Here is a 14,931-nt window from a genome sequence, read left to right on the forward strand (position 1 = left end):
GGGGCTGGGTGAGTTGCGGGTGATCAAACAGCAGATCAAGGATCAATGGAGCCGGATGTACAGTCAGCTACTTCGTCTGCACACACACTGCCCTCTCCTTCAGCTGCTCCAGGGTCTTCTCCTGGAGGGGTGGTCCTCTCTCCCACCCGTGAGTGTATACGGCAAGACTGGCACTAGGGTTGAACAGGAATCAGCTCCAGAGGTTGCCATTGGATGTCTAGGAGACGTTGGCAAAGTCAAAATAATAGTAACATTTATTGAGCACTTACTGTGTGCCAGGCAACGTTCCAAGTACTTTACCTGTATTCACTCCTATCATCCTCATAACATCCCTAGAAGGTTGAGACTATTATTATCACCTCCATTTAACACGTGATGAAAGGAAGGCTCAGAAAGTAACCTGAGTTCATACTTCTTGCCTCACGTCACACAGCTGGTGAAATGCAGCGCTGGGATTCGAATCCAAGTAGCCTGGCTCTAATGCCTGTGCTCTTTGTCCCCGTGTCCATATTGTTTCTCTAAGGAGCCAGCCACAGTCCAGCCAGCCACAGTTCACAGGGGAAGAGTGAAGCCGTATCCCCAGCCTAAAACCATCCTGGCACATCGTAGTTGCTTAAATAATTCACGTTGAGTAGATGCCGTTGTTGAATTAAAGGATGGAACTAAAAGACAGCAGAGGCCAAGTAAAGCACATACAGGAGACCATGCTGAGGACACGAACCCAGCAGGTAGCACCCCTGAAGGTTCCAGAGCACAGGGCAAATGAACTTCATTTCTGCAGGTAGCATGTTTCCTGGTTAAGCTGCAAACGGTCTTAAAAAGCCGCCCTGGCTGACAGTAGCACTCGAGGGAGAGGGCCCATTCCCATCCAAAGATGCCAACAGCAGGAAGCAGGACACTGGTCTCTCGGGGGGCTCCAGATCCCTCGCTCCCCCACCCTGTAGCCTGGGAGACGCGTGGCTAGTGGCAGCCCATCATTCCAAAGGAAATTTCATTTGAAGAGTTGTCAGGGAGCAGCAAACATCACAAACAACGTCTCCTGTGTTGTCCTCCCTCCGTCTTGGAAGATAAAAATTAATTAGGAGAAGAAAAAGGAGGCCTTTGAAAGTGTTGTTTGGCCGTAAAAATACGTAGGCAAAATGTAAAGGAGGATGTTGGGAAAGCGTGTTCTTGGTGGGGAGGGCTGGGCAGCTTTGTAGGCAGAGGATGTCAGAAGACAGCTTCTCCAAGGATTTAGCCCTCTTTGGTGTTGCGGTGGGAGAGACGCATCACACGTGGGAGGGACTGTGTGTGAGCGACAGCCGCTTAGGAAAGAGATAGAGCTGGGGACCAAGAGTTCCAGGCTCCCCAGGTCCCTGGCACCATCAAGCCCCACCCCTTGCACAGCTTTGCCCCATCCTAGCAACTGAGCCTAGAAGGTGCCTGGAGAGGCCATCCAGTCCATCTCCCTATCTTCCAGCTGCTCAGCAGACTCTTCCCTGGGCTGGAAGGCTCAGGAGGGTGCTCCCAAGCTCAGCTCCCAGTTTCTTCTGACCTGTCTGCTGGCTTCTCTGATAGAGCCTTAGCCCTGCTTTCTAGCAGAAGCAGGATAGGAGGACAGAAATGCAGTGACCAGGCAGAATTCATTGTGATGCAGCCTGGCGCAGTCAAGTCACATCAGTCTCAGAGTCAGACAGACCAGGACTTGAGTCTTGGCTGTTGTCTGTGCTGGGTGACGTTGGATAAGTCACTTCACTTCTCTGAGCCTCAATTTGCTCACCGGGATGACATGGATACTGATTCCCACCATGCAGCAATTACCAAGGAGATTCAACAAGCTACTGTATATACAGTGGTTAGGCCAGTGCTAGGCACACAGTACATTTAAGGCAAAGGCTTTCTCCTCTGGTTGCCCCTCTGTTGGCTGACCCAGAAGATGGGCAAGCTGGCTGGCCCCTTTTCTCCTTTTTTTTTTTTTTTTTTTTTTTTCCTTTTCTCCTTTTGCCATGTAGTCCCCTCCTGAGGCAAGGGTTTAACTGGAGTCCCATGGAGAAGCTCCTGCTAGTGGATACCTGGAGAACTTCTCTTCTTCCAGGTCCCTCCAGATTGGGCCTGGGGGCTTTGTGGAGGACATTGGTGACTCTGTTACAGGATGGCTGTCTACCTCTGCACAGAGCTAAACACTTCAGGGGGAGCCCAGAGGTCCTCAGAATAGAAAAGACCCAGAGCAGGCAGGCAGAAGGCAGCAAAAGGGGCAGAGGAGGCCTGGGGATGATGGGAAGTTATTGAAAACGACTCAGTTACTGATGACCTCTCTGTGCCTCGGTTTTCTCACCTATGAAATGGGTATGATAATAGTACACACACACACACACACACACACACACACACACCCTTGTAGAGGTGATTATTGAGATGATTAAATGGGATAATTTATATAGAAAACTTAGAACCATACCTGACACAGAGTATGCCTACAATAAATGTTAACTATTTTTATTGTTTATTCTTGGTGATAACACAGCCCTGTTCAGCCCACAGATAGGATTTTAGGGGCCACACATTTCTTATATTTTTTTAATTAGTGGCCAGCATTTTTAAATGGAGAGATTTTTGCATTTAAAAAATTCACATATACAGCTTCTCGAAAATGTGAAAGATGGAGGAGCATCACTGAGCTGGCTCTCCTGAAGAGAGATTGTCAGGCGCCAAGAGGCGATGGCCCTCTCCAGCTTATCAGAACTCCACTCAGCGGTCTTTACTTATTTCCAGTTCTCTGCCTGGCCCGTCTCAGCACTGGAATTTTCTGCCACTGAGTACTATGTCATTTAGTTTCTATGGAAACTCTGCACTCTAGAAATTATTATCCCCAATTTCTAGATGAGAAAACTGAACCTTAAAGAGAACAAAGGAGGCTTAAAGACAGAGAATGACGCTAGCCACTTATCAAGCACTTCCTAGGAATCTGGCTCTGTGCTAAGCTGATTCCCATTTTACACATGTGGAAAGTGAGGCTCAGAGATGTGACATCACTTGCCTGTGGTCACAGAAGGAGCTGGCATTTGAACCCAGCTAGGTGTGACACCGGAGTCCATGCAGTGGAGCCAACCCCTCCCACCACCTCCATCCCCAGCCTGCAGTCCTCACCTCCTAATTCTCCCCTGCAGGGCCAGCCTGTAGCCCTCGCCTCCTGACTACCCCCTGCAAGGGTCAGCCTGCAGCCCTCACCTCCTAGCTCTCCCTTCGGGGGCCAGCCTGCAGCCCCCGCACAGGCAAGCCTCAGGGGCACGTGCAGACAGCAGAGGCAGCTGCTGGGCCAGAGGATCAGCGAGTCTGCCCTGGCGAGATGGGCAGAGACAGGGGATTCAGGGAGCCTCCTTGTCCCCATGAAAATAACCCAAGAGACATGATGAACTGCTTGGGTACGTGGATCCGATAAGGCCAAAGACTCCACATCCAGGGATAAGAAAGCCAGTTAATCTGGAAAAAGATCTCTTTTCCAGTATGAAAAATACCCAAGGTCTCACATGGAATCACATTGCCTCCCCACACACATTCCCTGAGATTCAGCTCTCTTTGGAATTGATATATATTTTTATACATATATATATATACATTTTCTTGTACAGAAATGTTAAATTCTCAAGATTAAATATCTTCAGTTGGGGAAAATCAATTTACTTCTTTGAGGAGGCTAGAATTGAAAGTCGTGAGTCTGAAACTTACTTTCTTGCCAAATTCACTGACAAAAAAAATCCTCTCCGTCCTGGCATGTCGCCCTGTATCGGCTGCTCCAAACGATTCCATTAATTGATTTGGGTGACTGGCCCTGAAGCAACGCTTATTAAGGTTCCCACTGGAGCTGGGACAGGGAGGATAGCATTGGAGCCGTAGGTACGTGAGACTCCATTCCCTGGGGTGGTAACTAACTCAGGCCAGTGACGGAACTCAGGCATCTTGTGACCAGGTCCAGGAAGATAGGAGAGGGGACTGAGATTCCTGGAGGGGCCCTGGCTCTATCCCTCCCTGCCTCAGAGGTACACAGGGAAGCTTTTCAGGGATGTTCTCAGAATCACAGAATCACTCAAGGACAGAACCTAAGGGGAATCAGAAACTATCAGTGGGTTTTGTTGAAAATGGGGATCCCAAGATATGAGACAAACACAGGGGGTGGCCTTTCGAGGGAAGCAGATTTCAGACCCATCTGCCTAAAGGTGATGAAGGTAATGAGCTAGTTGACACTGGAGCTGGGAGAGCAGAACTTCTTGAAATCAGCGTCACAGCCAGCTTCCTGCGTTATCGTCACTTCTCATCTTAACTGGCCCAAGCTCTCTGGTGTCCTTACCCATCTTCCCCATTCCATTCCTTCACCTGCTTCAGGCTTTCACATGTCTCTCCTCAAAGCCCATCAGCCTCAATGCCAGCCTCTCCCTTGCCAGCCTCCAGTGGAAATTTCTATCTCCATTTATGATGGGGTGTTACCAGGAAGAGCATATATTTTGATGTCAGGCAGGCCTATGTATAGGAGGAATGGGGTGTTGGGGAGAGGATGCAGGGAGGCGTTTGCAGAAAGAGGAGAAGTCCTCATCCTCTTCTGAGACAGAAGGAGTGGGACAGGGCTCCCTGTGTGGTTCATTTTCAAGTTACTGATGACCGGTTGTGTCGGAGAATGAGTGGGTAAGATGGGTGAGGTGTAAGGATGGATGGATGGATGGATGGATGGATAAGTAAAAGGCTGGGTGGATAGTTGGATAGTTAGTTGAATGAATTTGTATGTAGATAGTGTGTGAGTGAATGGGTGAGAACATGAACATGATGAATGAGAGGATGGGTGGGTGGATGGATAGGTAGATGGATGGCTGGATAAATGGATGGATGCATGCATGCATGCATTACGAGATGTAAAAGGAGCCCTGATGGCCTCATACACTCCTAATTCCCACCTCTAGTAGAAGAAGGAGAATTTGGAAAGCAGGAGAGACTGGGATGGAAAAGGAGCTGAGGTGCTGAAATCACTGATTGGAGAATAGTACTTAGTTACAATAACCAAGAGAGCAGAGTGTCTGAGCCCGTGTGTCCCTGCCAAACAGTGATGATTGGACTTGGATAACCTGATTAGAAGAAGAGTTGGAACTTATTATCTGAAAAAGCAACGATCTTGGGGATAAAAGTAGCTTGCGTCAGTATGTGTGTAAGAGAGTGTATCAGTTACCTATAGCTGCATAACAAATTACCCCAAACTTAGTGTCTTAAAACAACAACATTATGACCTCACAGTCTGTGGGTCAGGAATCAGCTTGGCATAGCTGGGTCCTCTGTGCAGGGCCTCTCACAGGCTGGGATCAGGGTGCTGGCTAACACTGTGGTCATCTCCAGGCTCTGCTTCTAAGCTCACTCACGTGGTGGTTGGCAGCATTCAGTTCCCCCTGGGCTATTGGGCAGAGGGTTTCCATCTCCACTGACTGTCGGCTGGAGGCTGCCCTCTGTTCCTTGCTGTGTGGGCCTCTCCATGGGGCAGCTCACAGCATGGCAGCCAGCTTCCATCAGAGCAGCAAGCCAGAGGAGCCAGAGAGAGCGGAAGCAAGACAGAAGCCACAGTCTCTTGTAACCTAATCTCAGGCATGACATCCCATCACTCCTGGGGGCGGGGGTTAAAAGCAAGTCACTGAGCCCAGCCCACACTCAGGGGTAAGGGATCACACCAGGGCATGAATCCCAGGGATGGGGATCATTGGCTCCAGTTCAAAGCTTCCGACTGTAGAGAATCAGGGCGGGAAAAGTAGCAGAGTGAGAATGGACCCAAGGGAGAAGCTGAAGAAGGCAGTCTGGATATCAGAAATTATCTAGAAAATAAGAAATGTCTGGAGAGTCAGAAGAGCTGGACATCAGAAATGTTCTTAAGGGCAAGAGTAGCTAAATGGGGATGGGGGAAGCATCTGGGAGCCATGGGAGGATGGAATAGCTGGGGAGCAGGAATAGCTGATAGTGGGACAGGCTGAGGACGGCAGGAGCGGGCGGCAGCCAGCTTGCTGCTCCAATGGAACCCACTGAGGGCTCTGGGCATCTGAGCCCTTCCAGGCCTTCAGCTTCGGGGCAGATAAATTTGCAGGAGGGGAGTGGCTGCTCATCTATGAAGGCGCCCTCAGGCCCCGTGCCCAAAGGAGGCATCCCTGGCACTCAAGAGATTCGGGGCTCAGGTGGAATCTCGAGTGGGGTGCTGCCTGCTGCTCCGGGGCTCCCTCCTCCCCCAGGCGTGCTTGGGTCTCCAGGAGCCAGGCTTGGAGGGGACAGCCCTTAGAGCTAGGAAACACCTGGAGAGTAGAAGGTCCTCTTTCCTCCCAGCCCCCTCCCCCCACCACCCCTGGCAGTCACAGCTTCTCGTCCCACCCGCAGCCCCGCGCCAGCCTGTTTGAGCGCACCCATGCCATCACACACACCGGAGCTGGGCCGGGTGCCAGTCAGACAGGCTGACATCACAAACAGGCACAGCCAGACTTGGAAACAGCCAGGGACAATGAGGCCTGCAGAGCCACCTGCTCCCCTGGGATCAGCGGAGGCAAGGCTGATCCCTGCTGGGAGCAGGCAGACGGCAGGCACTAAGTTCCCAAGAAATCTCATGAGTGCATGCACCCAGGTCTGCCCAGTCTCCTCAGGCAGCAAGAAACATGGAACGTTGGCCCCCTCTCCTGGCCCCAGGCCCTCTCTGAGTCTCCCCAGCCAGGCGGGGCAGGCACAGCAGCCCACCCACCAGGCCTGATCTTAGGGATGCCGGTTCCGTATTCATGGAGCAGCACCCTGCCCAGGATGCTCTGCAACAAGAGGCTGAGGGGGTCTGTGGACCACCTGCTCTGACTGTCCCCACTCTTCTCCCCTCTCTGCAATTCTCACCCTGCTTCTCTTTTACTGTTTTGAAGGAGAACAGACAGGAACACTTGCCTCAGACAAATCTTCCCCTGCAGGAACACTTGCCTCAGACAAATCTTCCCCTGGAGCGTGGTACATAGAGCGACCTGCTTGAAGTGGGAGTGGGGGGCCCAGAATCCACCGAGATTTGCCCTCATCAGCCCCTGCCCCTCCCCCCACCCTCACAGTGGTTTCTGCGAGAGAGTGCAGCTCTATGGTTAGGAGCATGGACTCTGGAGCCAGGTGGCCTGGGTTAGAAGCCTGGTTTTGCCACTTTGTGTCTGAGTAAATTAGGCAAATTGAGGCACAGCTAAACTCAATTTTCTCATCTGTAAAATGGGGCTAATGACAATACCTGCCCCCTATGATTGCTGGGAAGAATCAGTGAGCTAATACAGGCAAAGCACTTAGAACAGGACCTGCACATGTTTAATTGTTTAATAAATCTTAGAGGGAGAAAATTAATTTTTAAAAGAACAGCCTGAAAAATACTCGTGCCGTGGCGAAGAGCCAAGGGTTTCCGGGTAGGTTGGCTTGACTCTCAGCTTTATGACTCAGCAGCTGTGTGTTTGGGGACCTATCCTCCCAGGCCCTCAGTTTCCACATCTGAGCAGTGGGTCGCACTCCCTCGCTCTGAGGACTGTGCACAGAGTTCAGTGACCCGGGCCCTGCTGGGGGGTGAGCTGTGCTTGATCCCTGTGTGCTCAGTAACTGTGTGTGCATCACCACCCCTCATCCCTCCCCATGGCCCAGAAATCCAAGATCTCCACTTTCGAGAAGATGTGGGCCTTCATGAGCAGCAAGCCCTCGGCACTGGTGAAAAACAATGAGGAGGGCATCCAGCGGACGCTGACAGCCGACTATGCGCTGCTCATGGAGTCCACCACCATCGAGTACGTCACCCAGAGGAACTGCAACCTCACCCAGATCGGGGGCCTCATAGACTCCAAGGGCTACGGCATTGGCACGCCCATGGGTGAGCTCGGGGCTGCAGGCGGGAGGGTGGCGGGTGACAAAGGGTGAGCGAAACCACCACGTCCACTCATGCGCACACCTGGCCTCCTGCTCCCTCTCCCAGGTCACCCCACTGAGCCTTAAAAGGCAGCATATCCTCAGCCCAGAACCAAAAAGGTAGAGCCACAGGCCTTGCAAGGTCAGCCCTGGCCTGAGCAGAGGAGACCTGGGCAGGCACAAAGGTGGGGGGTCAACTCAGAGGTCATGCCTCCTCTCCCTGACCTTACCCCTGCTGATGCCGCCCAGATGCGCTGCAGGCCTATGGAGACAGGGATTCGTAAGCAAGACTCTCCATCCCAAATCAGGACCCTTCCACCCAGACACCATAGGTGGATTTCAAGAGGGGCCTCCGGGCTTCCCTGGTGGCGCAGTGGTTTAGAGTCCGCCTGCCGATGCAGGGAACACGGGTTCGTGCCCCGGTCCGGGAAGATCCCACATGCTGCGGAGCGGCTGGGCCCGTGAGCCACGGCCGCTGAGCCTGCGCGTCCGGAGCCTGTGCTCCGCAACGGGAGAGGCCGCGGCAGTGAGAGGCCCGCGTACCGCGCAAAAAAAAAAAAAAAAAAAAAAGAGGGGCCTCCTGGCACTAGGGTCCCCCTTTGGATGAGCATACTGAGAGGCCCAGTGATGGTGTCTGGCACCCACCAGGGTACTGACAGGGGCACACAGATGGACTAAAGGCTGCTGACAGCCAGGTTCCTCTCTCCCCCACTCAGGCTCCCCATACCGGGACAAGATCACCATCGCCATCCTGCAGCTGCAGGAGGAGGACAAGCTGCACATCATGAAGGAGAAGTGGTGGCGGGGCAGCGGGTGTCCCGAGGAGGAAAACAAAGAGGCCAGCGCCCTGGGCATCCAGAAGATTGGGGGCATCTTCATCGTCCTGGCCGCCGGGCTGGTCCTGTCCGTGCTGGTGGCTGTGGGCGAGTTTGTATACAAGCTCCGCAAGACAGCAGAGCGAGAGCAGGTAAGCCCCCAGGAGCTGGCGCCTGCGCAGGGAAGGGAAGGAGACAGAACCGGGTCTGTGCTGGTTTCAAACCCCCTATGTGCCAGGTGCAAGGTGGTGTCTGATCCCATCCCCACCGTAGCCCACTCTGAATCCAGTCCACCAGGAAGCCCTGCCAGCCCCACCTCTGCACCGACTCCGAGCATGTTTTCCCCTCACTGTAGCTCCACACCAGGCCACACCCATCCTTTCCAGCTGGATCATGCACCAGCCTCCAGTCTGGCCTTCCTGCCTCCACTTTTCCTCTAGACCGGCTGCTCTCCATACAGCAGCCAGTGCCCTGTTTAAAACTTAATTCAAACCATGTCATTCCCTCGCATAAACCCCTCCAGGGTAATTGTGGAAGCTTCGTGATGCTTACATAGGGGTTCATTATACTCTTCTCTCCACTTCTGCATATATTTGGAAATTTCTATAATCAAAAGTTTAACCAAAAAAATAAATAAACAAAGAGTTAGGAGGGCCGGCCCAAGCTTGCTAGGTTCAACCTGTCTGATTAATTCATCAAGTGTGGTTAGGTAGTGGTTCTGGGTCCCAGTAGCAAATTGGAATCACAGAGAGAAAGTGTTTTAAGTGCTAATACCCTGGCCTCACTCCCAGAGACTGTGTTTTAATTGGCCTGTGGTAGAGCCTGGTATTGGCTTCTTAAGAAAGTGTGCGGCGTGATTCAAATGTGCGCCTTGAGTTGAGGGTTACTGGGCTGCGGGGAAGCTCCTCTCACAGCGAAGTTCAAAGGGATTCAGGGCAACTGTGGAAGGAGACTGCAGTTAAGTCATATGTATAAGATGCACTTACACATCCATCCAAAATTAAATGGAGTCCTTTATAATCAGGAAGCTTGAGTTAGCAAAGAGGAGGGGCAAAGATAATGCTTGGTGTTCAAGTTCACATGGGTATAAGAAAAGGGACATGTTCCCATATTGCTGGGGGGAGGCCAAGAGGGTAAGTTTCTGACAGGTAACTTTGCAGTATGGCCAGAGTCTTTAAAAGTGGCCATGCATTTTGACCAATTTCTACTTTTAGAAATGCACCCAATGGAAGTGGCCAAGGATATGTGCAATTTTATTGACAAGGTTGTTTGTTGAAGTGTTAACTATAATGTGAAAAAACCTAAATGTCCAATAATAGGGAATGGTTTAAAAAATTATGATACATCTAAAAATAACAATCAAATTCTTTGGGTTACATTAGAATTACATTACAATTGGAATGAGCTCCAAATTCCACCGAAAAGCCTATGAGATCTGGTCCTTGCCCACGTCTCCAACCTCCTCCTTCCCACCCTCCCCCCTCACTTACTCTGCTCCATACACACTGGCCACATTTTTAGTCCTTAACCAAGCACATTTCTGCTTCAGGGCCTTTGCACATGCTGTTCCATCTACCTGAAATGCTCTTCCCCCAGAGCTCCATATTCTTAGTCTTTTGGTCATTCAGCTGAAGCTCACGTAGTCTTCCCCACCTATCCCCCCTCCCCACCCCACTCTATCCCATTTCACTGCTTTATTCTCTTAATAATAGTTATCCCTCTCTGAAATTATATGTTCACATGTTTATTATCCATTTCTGTCCCATCATTAGACCATGGGCTCCTAGACCATGGGCTAGGACCTTATCTGTCTTTTTCACTGCTGTGTGCCTAACACCTGGAACAGTGCTTGGCACAGAGTGGGTCTCAGTAAATAGTCTCAGAATGAAGAAAGGGAGGCGAGGAGGAACGATGTCTGCATTAGTGGGGAAGCAAGGGGACACTTGGCAAGGTCACACAGCTGGTAAGAGGCAGGGACAGAATTCAAAGCCAGGTCCCCCTTCCCCTTCACCACACAGCCTACCTACAAACTGTCTGAGTGCTGATGCCCGGGCCTCCCTGGGCAAGTTGAGGCATTGACAGCCCCACTGCCTTCTCGACAAGCGGCAGGACAACCTCTGGCAGCTGGTCTCATAGGAGTCACTGTCATCAGATACCTGTGGGCAGTGCTGCACTTGAGCTGTCCCTCTTGGATATCCACAGGGACCCAGGCCAGAAGAGGCCACTGCCACACACAGCCCTACAGGGACCTGCCTCCCAGTTGAGAAATATGTACTGAACTTCCCTGAGTGGGAGCACGGTGACCCCTCCCCTCAGTTGGAAGCCCTTCCAGCAAGGTTATCCATATATTCATCAAATGTTTCTTAAGCACTGACTCTGAGCCAGGCCTAAAGCTGGGGGCTGGGCTCATAGGGATGAAACTGGCTGGTTCCTGCCTTCAGAAGCTAGTGGAGAAAAGTCAGGCGGGTAAATCCCTCAAACATGAATGTGCATGCCAATCAGAGCCACAGTTGGCTCATCAGTAAAATGGGGCTACGAAGATACCACCTTAGACTCCAAACAAGGACGTGATGTTTTGTAGGCTGCTACTCAAAATAATCACCTTACAGGGGGCAGAAGGCAGGTGAGGTAAACGTGTGAGGGAGACCGGGTAGCTTTAGCACAGGCTCTGGGAGGAAGGGGAGGAGTTGGCTGGAGTTGCAGGGTCGGGCCTCACCCATGTGCCCCTTGCCCTCCCACCCCGTACCCCCACCCCAGCGTTCCTTCTGCAGTACCATGGCCGACGAGATCCGCTTCTCCCTTACCTGCCAGCGTCGGGTCAAGCACAAGCCGCAGCCTCCCATGATGGTCAAGACTGACGCCGTCATCAACATGCACACATTCAACGATCGCCGGCTTCCGGGCAAGGACAGCATGACCTGCAGCACATCATTGGCCCCCGTGTTCCCCTAGGCACAGGTGGGGTGGGGACCGCAGGCCTGCAGGCAGGGTGGAGGAAAGCAAAGGAGACGGGAAGGAACATCCCCAGTCCCCATACTGGACTTGGGGACCAGAGCTGCTGCCTGCCTATTGGGCCAGGAGTCCTCTGCCCTTACCTACCAGGAAACCAGCAGGCCCCCAGGCCAGCTGCTTGGGCTTCACCCTCCTTTTGTTTCTTCTATGGGTTTCTAAAGCTGCCAGCCAAGACAGCCAAGGCCAAAGGAAGCACATGCCTCTCTCAGGCCAAACTCACCTGCCCCTCAACTCTCTTCTACAGTCAGAAGTTTCTACCGTGGCCCTGCAGGGGCCAAAGAAAATGGGAAACAGCTCTTATATTGCCACTCCTTCCCCGTGAGCCCAGGCCTCCTGGAACTTGACTGTGAGACCAGAGACACAAACCTTGGGTACCTTAAGGATCTTATGGTTTGGCTGCCAATGGGAGCTGAAGATGGGGATGGCCGGCCCACATGCCTGGGCGGAAGGAAGACTTCATCCCCCAGGGGCTGCTTATGTGGTCCTGATCTCCTGGACTTGACACCACCCATGGCAGCCCCTGTTTGGGCAAAGTTGAAGGCAGAGAGCCCCATAGGGGAAACGAGGAGTTTGGAGGCTGGGGGAGAGGAGGATACACAGAGACCGCCATTTTGAATTCTTCTGGACAATGTCCCAATGGGTCCTACTCCTCTAGGATGTCTCTAGGAATGGAGGAGTGGTCAGAGAAAATTCTTCCCCACATTCCAGCCAGAGGAAAGAAGACCCCCTGAATCTCTGGCAAAGGATGCCTAGAGACTGAGACAATATTTGAAGCCCAGAGGAACAGTGGATTCCATGGAAATCCCTCAGGCCCTCGAGCCTGCAGATTTTACTTTGCTGGTTACCAAGCTGTTTTCTAAACCCTGGTGGCATTAGGGAGCTTGAGCTCTTTGCCATTTACTCTTTAGCAGCTCCCCATTCCTGGCCAGTTGACCTTGACCTTCTTCTGTCATCATGGAAGGAGGAAAGTAGCCTAGATTGAAGTGAATGTCATCACCCCTCCTCTAAAGAGGATCATGTCCAATGGCACAGGCTAACTTTGGGGTAGATGGGGAAAGCCAGAAGGGCCCTTAAGAGCACCTGGCCTCCTGGACTTGCCAAACCTAAAGATGCTCCCCAGGAAAAGAAAGTGTTCAGGAGCAAAATAGCCTCCCTGATAGAGGCCCCCATGGTGGGGAGGGAGAAGCTGCCTCCTGGAGAATTAACCAAAGACCCCACACAGAGACACAAGGCCATTATGGCCCCTCTTCTCTTGTCCAGAGTAGTTGGGACCTTGTGGGGTTTGGAGGTTCCGCAGAGAAGTAGTAGCAGATGAGGTACAGTGAGCGGTTGACCAGGTGATCTGTGGGTTCCAGCTAGCTGTGACAGATACCCTAGAGGTCTGTGACTCTAAGATTCTGGGAGAAGAATGAGACATGGAGGGATTAGGAGCAAAGTGTCCTTAAAGAGAACACGATGGGGCCAGCAGGGCTGCCCATGGCCAAGGGCAGAGGGCAGGCTTTGAGCAAGGGAAAAGGGCCTGGAGACTCTGGACAGGGACCCAGGAGATACCAGCCACACCCCTCCACCACTCTCTTGTTTCTGCTTGGGGACCCTGGTTAGGGAAGAGCTACATTTATGTCTCAAGAACCTTCTCAGCTGGGGTGAAGGGTAATCTCTGGCTCCCCTCAGGGCTCCCAAAGCAGGAGAGCACAGTGGACTCCTGCGATAAATACCATCCCTCCTCCAAACTGAGCTGCAGGGCCAAACCGACTGGTTCCCAGAATCACCGTGGCTCCAACAGGCTGTGTGCGCTGGAGGTGGGAGAAGAGGGCTGGACATACCATGTAGTCAACGCACGTCATGATAGGAAAAGCCATGCTGTTGTGAGCTCCTGGGTGTAGGAGTGTGTGTGTGTCTCTGTGTGTGTGCACGCGTATAAGTGTATCTTTGTATGTCTCATCTTTGGGGGCTGGGCATGAAGGGCAAACTAGGGCAGGTAACAGAGTCCAGGCATGCAATAATAGGAGAATCCTTTGGGTTCTGACGTGTGTGTGCGCATGTGTGTGAAGTGGGGGTGAGGGAGACAAATATCTGGACAAAGCAGCAGGACCCCATACATGTAAAAACAGGAGAAGCCATGTCATAATGGGGTTCTGGTGAGCATACATATGTATGCATGCGTGAACGACTGTGTACCCTTGTGTGTGTGTGCGTTTGTGCACCAAATGTCATAGGGTGGAGAACAGAATAACACATGCAAACATTGCCAAATATGTTTAAACGGAGAAGCCATGTCATCAAGGGGTCCATGTGTGAGCGTGCGTGTTCATGTGTGTGTGCAGTGGAGGGCGGAACCAGACAGACACGTAGCACAGGGCAATGCATGTTGTATGTGAGAAGCCACATGGGACTGGCGTTCATGTGTGAGTGCGCTCACATACGTGTGTTCAAATGCACGCATATGTTCCCGCTCACAGCAGGAGCAGAGACGGACAATCAGGAAGGCAGGGAACCAGAGTCCGCAAACACTTCTGCCGTGGAGAGATCATTGTCACAAAGCTTTGCCGAGATTGCATAGGCACGGGCACGGGGAGACTGGCCAAGTGGAGGCGAAACACTGCAGGGTCTCACGGCCAGTGACTCCTTTGCTCTCGGTAGAGTGGCCCGTTTGAAGGGAAAATGACCCTTTTTTGGCAGTTGCCAGATAACCAGATTCTGATGAAGGTATTTGCCGACTTGTTCTCACCAACCACAGACATGAACCACTCTCTTTATTCGGTCTAATTTCATAGCACGTGCCCGCATCCATGTTCGTATCACACACACGTGTGTGTGCTTTTGTGTGTGACATGCCATGAATGTTGTCATTTCTTCTGAGGCTGTGCACATATATAGACTGTGATGGGAAGGACGACAAGGAGGTGGGGCGGGTAGGAAGAGCTTCATCAAAGGAGGAGAGAATGCTGGAAACCAGAGGCACAGTTCAATCTGGGAAATCCCCCGAAAGGGGCTGAAATGGTTTCTCGAGTCCTACGCAGAGATGGGAGGACATGCGGCCTGATCTCGCCTCCCATTCAAGCCTTATGTCCGTGTGTGTGGATCATGTCCAGGCTCTGCCTGATGACCTGTTTGTCTCTGAGACCAGCCCAGCGTTCAGAGTGCAGCAGAGCCTGTTTCTGCCCACATGTGAGCTCTCCCTCTTCCGGGCTACTGAAGGCGCCGCTGCATC

At 52.1% G+C, this 14,931-nt stretch overlaps 1 protein-coding gene across 1 annotated transcript in view; it reads left to right on the forward strand.

Moving 5' to 3' along the window:
- GRIK3 (glutamate ionotropic receptor kainate type subunit 3) overlaps positions 1-14,535 on the forward strand; it is a 239,600-nt gene extending 225,065 nt beyond the window's left edge. Inside the window, exons 14-16 of the mRNA XM_007104099.4 lie at positions 7,636-7,858; positions 8,610-8,860; positions 11,466-14,535. Coding sequence (XP_007104161.2) covers positions 7,636-7,858; positions 8,610-8,860; positions 11,466-11,660 — 669 coding nt within the window. The 3' untranslated portion in view covers positions 11,661-14,535. The remainder of the gene's footprint in view (positions 1-7,635; positions 7,859-8,609; positions 8,861-11,465) is intronic.
- The last annotated feature ends 396 nt before the right edge of the window (positions 14,536-14,931 follow it).

Source organism: Physeter macrocephalus, chromosome 3 (genome assembly GCF_002837175.3).
Source record: "Physeter macrocephalus isolate SW-GA chromosome 3, ASM283717v5, whole genome shotgun sequence".
NCBI classification, from domain to species: Eukaryota; Metazoa; Chordata; class Mammalia; order Artiodactyla; family Physeteridae; genus Physeter; species Physeter macrocephalus.